Consider the following 4,392-nt stretch of genomic DNA (forward strand, 5'->3'; position numbering starts at 1 on the left):
TTTTGTCAAATGCACATTTCACATATTGGAATTACGTCATTGTTATGCTCGAATGCTTTATTGTGGGTTTCTTTCGTAACTTAAGACTTCCATTTGATATTCTGTGACCATGTAATGTTTCATTCATCTTTTAAATCATGAATCAATCATAAATCTTTTGAAGGAAACATTTATTTAATACTTAAATAATATATATATGTGTTCCTAATATTCTTCTAATCCTCTTCTCTGTGTGTTCGTCATGTTTATCCAAAAGTACACTGCTACACAGCACGGCTGCATTTCTGGGAAGAAAAAAACAAAATCAGTTTTCTCTGTATCTTGTTTTTAAGACTTCTCTCTCCACCCTTCCATCTCTAATTCTTCTTCCTCACTCCTGTACTTTATTTTCAGAGTCTCTCTCTCCTCTCCATACCCCCAGTCTTTCTTTGAAGCCTCCCTCTTCTTCTCCTCTTTCTCTCCCACTCCCACTTTGTACGTCCTTCCCTGTCCGACAGTGTCACTCGTTCATGTCTCTGGTGTTCGTCGACGCTATGGGGAAGAGCATGTCACTCTCCAAGGAGAGGTTGCTGCCCAGGCCGGCCATGCGGCTCCGCAGCAGGAAGTGCGTCCTCCTCTGCAGCACCCTCTGCTGCTCCTGCTTCAGCTCCACGTAGGACCGCGAGAAGGTGTGGAAGATGGAGGTGACGGGGAAGGCCATGAGGAGGATCCCGCTCAGGATGCTGCTCAGAGCCACCACCTGGCCTGGGATGCTCCTCGGCACCATGTCCCCGTAGCCCACGGTCGTCATCGTGATGACGGCCCACCAGTAGGTAGCAGGGATGCTGGTGAACTCCTGCGTGGGGGCCATTTCATTCTCAATCAAGTACAGCAAGGGCGAATACAGCGCTATGGCCACGCACAGGAAGAGGAGGAGCAGTCCAAACTCCCGCGTGCAGCGGCGTGCGGTCAGGCCCAGAGTCTGCAGGCCCAACGAATGGCGAGCCAGCCGCATGACATAGAGGATCCGCAGGGCTCTCAGGACGCGCAGCACCAGTCCCACCTTGTCCAAGTAGCTGTTGCCGGAGCCCTTCTTTTCTTTGGAGGTGCTGTCCACCACCAGGGTGATGTAGTACGGCAGGATGGCCACCACGTCTATCAGGTTCAGCGGCTGCCTGAGGAAGGCCAGCTTGCTGCGGTCTTGAATGAAGCGCAGGGTGAACTCCAGGGAGAACCAGGCCACGCACACCGTCTCCACTATGAAGATGTTGTAGCACATCTGGGAACATTTGCCCTGGTAAAGACACTTGAGTTAGCATGGTCATCATCAGCATGTGCGAGTGGTAGCTGTAGTCACTAGAGGGAACCACTTCTATGTGAAATGAAGGAGCGAAGGACTCTGGGAGGCTGCAGCATTGCACACAACGTGCACAATGTTTCTCCAACAAACAAAACAAAGAAAGGAAAGAGATTTGCTCATCATAGACGAAGCTATGCCAGTTATGATTTAATGTATGAGTCGAGCCATGAAAACAGAGCAACTGTAACCTCAAAAATGGTCCTTCTTTATCATCTATGTTTTAAGCTTTTTTTTGGAAAGCTTTGTGTTTTGTGTGACACGGTGATGATGCTGAATCAGTGCGTGGCTGAGAAGGCTCAAAGCATTTCAAAGCACATGGCACGGAGCCTTTGAACGCAGTCCATATCAGGGAGAAATATCATTGTGAAACACACTCCCACAGAGGAGGAGATGGTTTGAGTAGACCCATACAAGCACCTGACAACTCAACAAGTAAACCCGTCTCTCACTCCGAGAGAGGAACACTTACACACTTTTAATCAGAGGCGTCGGAGTTGTTAGAATGCAATTACTGGCACTTTCAATTAAAAAGCGTGATTGAAACATACACCGAGCATAGCAGGTTCAAATACAAGTGTGTCAGGTCGAATAGAACACTGGAACTTCATCAGTGCAGTCGTTGTATTTCTTTCATTTTGTTTTCATTATCCCGGTTACATTTTCCCAGAACATTGCCTGATGATTGACTTAATGACTGTACAAGAGATGATGTTAAAACTCGTCCCACGTTTAAAGCGCTTAATGCACTGGAGCACCCACACGATAAATGAAACGTAAAGAGTGACAGTCCAAGATTAAAGTAACTACTGGATCTGAAAGGTGAGTCAGCAGCATGACATATACGTTTAGCAGTATCTCAAATAAAAACCGTTGAGCTTTTGGTTTCGCTCTCCGCCCACTGACAGTACCCCACATGCAGTATCTGTACTTGATTTCCTGAGTGCGTACAAGAAGTAAAGGTAGAACATTTAAAAACGACTAAAACATTTCTTTTAAATGGAAAGCAAAGTGGTGGAAGCTGCTCTCCACTTCCATCCAAAGTAGGTATTTCTACAAAAGATAGATTGATTCATTTTAATTAAAAAACTGATGTTTACGCACTCTGCAAGAAAATATTGTGTGTGACTCAAATATTGTCCTTTATATTTGACTGAAGAGGCCAGTGTGCTAATTATGGTTGTGATTGAAGTCAAACAAAAATATGAAAGCAGATTGAGACGTCTTCAAATCCAATTTTGTTTTCTTCAATGGCAAAACAACCTGCTTTCTAAGCAGCAGGCTGTTTTAAACGACATGACAGATGAGACATGCCGTCATTAGAATGTTCTAATGACTGCTTTTCAGAATAACATGTCAATTTTCAAAGCCAATCTCACCAGTGTGGGGTTCAAATGTTCACTGTCTATACTTTGGTGTGACTTTATGACAGACTCACAACAGACAATGAAGTTGTGTTGGGCCATGTCTTCACTTTTACTTCTCCTCTCTGACATGACAACACTTGACTCTGACAACAACATGTTTTGTACTTAGTAACTTTTTTTGTGTTATGTCAAAGTCATGAGCCTACTCACCGCCTCCTCCTCTTCCCTCATGGCAGGCATGGTGCTGATGGATAGGTTGACGGCAGTGATGGTGACAAACATCACTGACAGACAAGCAAAGATCTTCCCCGGCAGGCCTGAGTGAGGCCTCTCCACCATGTCTCTTAGCTTGCCCATGTACCGATTGAGTCTGGACTCTGCTGCGTGTCCACTGTCCGAATCCAGCAGATCCTCCAGGAGTTCCTCCTCCTCCTCCGCTCTCTCCATCGCTTCAAACTCCTCCACGCGCTGCAGCAGACGCCGGCGACAGCACCACTCCATGCTCTCCTCGGGGACCCCCCAGTAGAGCAGCTCCTCCCTGAAGGAGAGGGCGCACATCTCCCTGAGGGACCGCAGCTTACCCGCCCGCAGGAAGGTCAGGATGGTACGGAAGGCACAGGGGCTGCGGTCGAAGAAGAACTCGTTGTGCGCGACGTCATAGTCATCACAAACACGCATGATCTCGTCAAAGCTGCTGCAGAGGTGCAGCTGGCCCAGACGAGACAAGGGGAAGTCCTCTAAGGTGGTCCAGGGCAGCTGGTAACGCAGGCCACCCACATTGATGATGGCGTGGAGTTTACGGGCGCTGGACAGCAGGGTGTCGCCATGGATGGAGCTGAGCTCAGGGGCACGCTGCGCCCTCTTGTAGAAGGCCCCCTTTTGAGCCTCTTCTTCATGTAGGGGAGGCGGCTCAAAGGAGGAATCAGAGGCACAGCTCAGGGCACTGTAGTCATAGTCGGAGCCATCACCCGCCAACAGGGTCATCTTTACTGGTCCACTCACATCCCTGTGCTCAGCTTGCCACCATCACACTGTCACCTTCAGAGGGGAAACAGAGAATGAACAGATTAGTCTTATACAGAAGGGCATTTGTATTTTAAAAATGTATTAAACGGACGTTTATGGCTTTGATGTACTTAAAACCTACTTAAACTCATAGGGACTGTGTGAAGAGTCGGAGCAATACTGACACTGTTATGCCACTATAAACATTGACATCCCTTTTACTTAAGGATGAGTAATACCACGGTGCAGCAGTATTGCAGCAGGAGGCACTTAGATTATTGATATTTTAATGGCCACATGAAGGCAAAGTCATGTGTATTATATTTCATGCAGGCAAGCATAGACCTGCTCGAAATATTCCACCACAAGACCTCTGATATTGTTAAGAGAAGAAATGTATTGTAAATCACTGCAGTTTTTCATGGTGGTTAACCAACCTCGTTTTTCTAATGGTCAAACTATGTCCACCCAAATTTCAGGCAACATCAGAAAATCCCTGTAATGATGGTCAAACTTTGTTAAAGCTCTGAAAATGCAGTGTTCCAGTAGTACAAAAGGTTTGTTAAAGGGAACAGTTGATCATTTTAAATGTGTCTATAATGTTCGTCAAGTTAGATCAATTGACTGCTTTGTATGGACAACAGTGAAAAGACTATTCTAACATGTAAACTGTATAAAATAGGG

The 4,392-nt window shown here is 46.3% G+C and overlaps 1 protein-coding gene across 1 annotated transcript; it reads right to left on the reverse strand.

Moving 5' to 3' along the window:
* Positions 1–400: 400 nt before the first annotated feature.
* LOC306780581 (voltage-gated potassium channel regulatory subunit KCNG1-like) lies at positions 401–3,687 on the reverse strand (the record flags this gene model as incomplete). The annotated part of the gene is made up of 2 exons (XM_079273010.1): positions 401–1,273; positions 2,914–3,687. 2 exons carry the CDS (start codon positions 3,685–3,687, stop codon positions 500–502), a joined length of 1,548 nt encoding a protein of 515 aa, XP_079129136.1. The 3' UTR covers positions 401–499.
* Positions 3,688–4,392: the final 705 nt, after the last annotated feature.

This window comes from Melanostigma gelatinosum (genome assembly GCF_949748355.1).
Source record: "Melanostigma gelatinosum genome assembly, chromosome: 8".
Classification (NCBI taxonomy): domain Eukaryota; kingdom Metazoa; phylum Chordata; class Actinopteri; order Perciformes; family Zoarcidae; genus Melanostigma; species Melanostigma gelatinosum.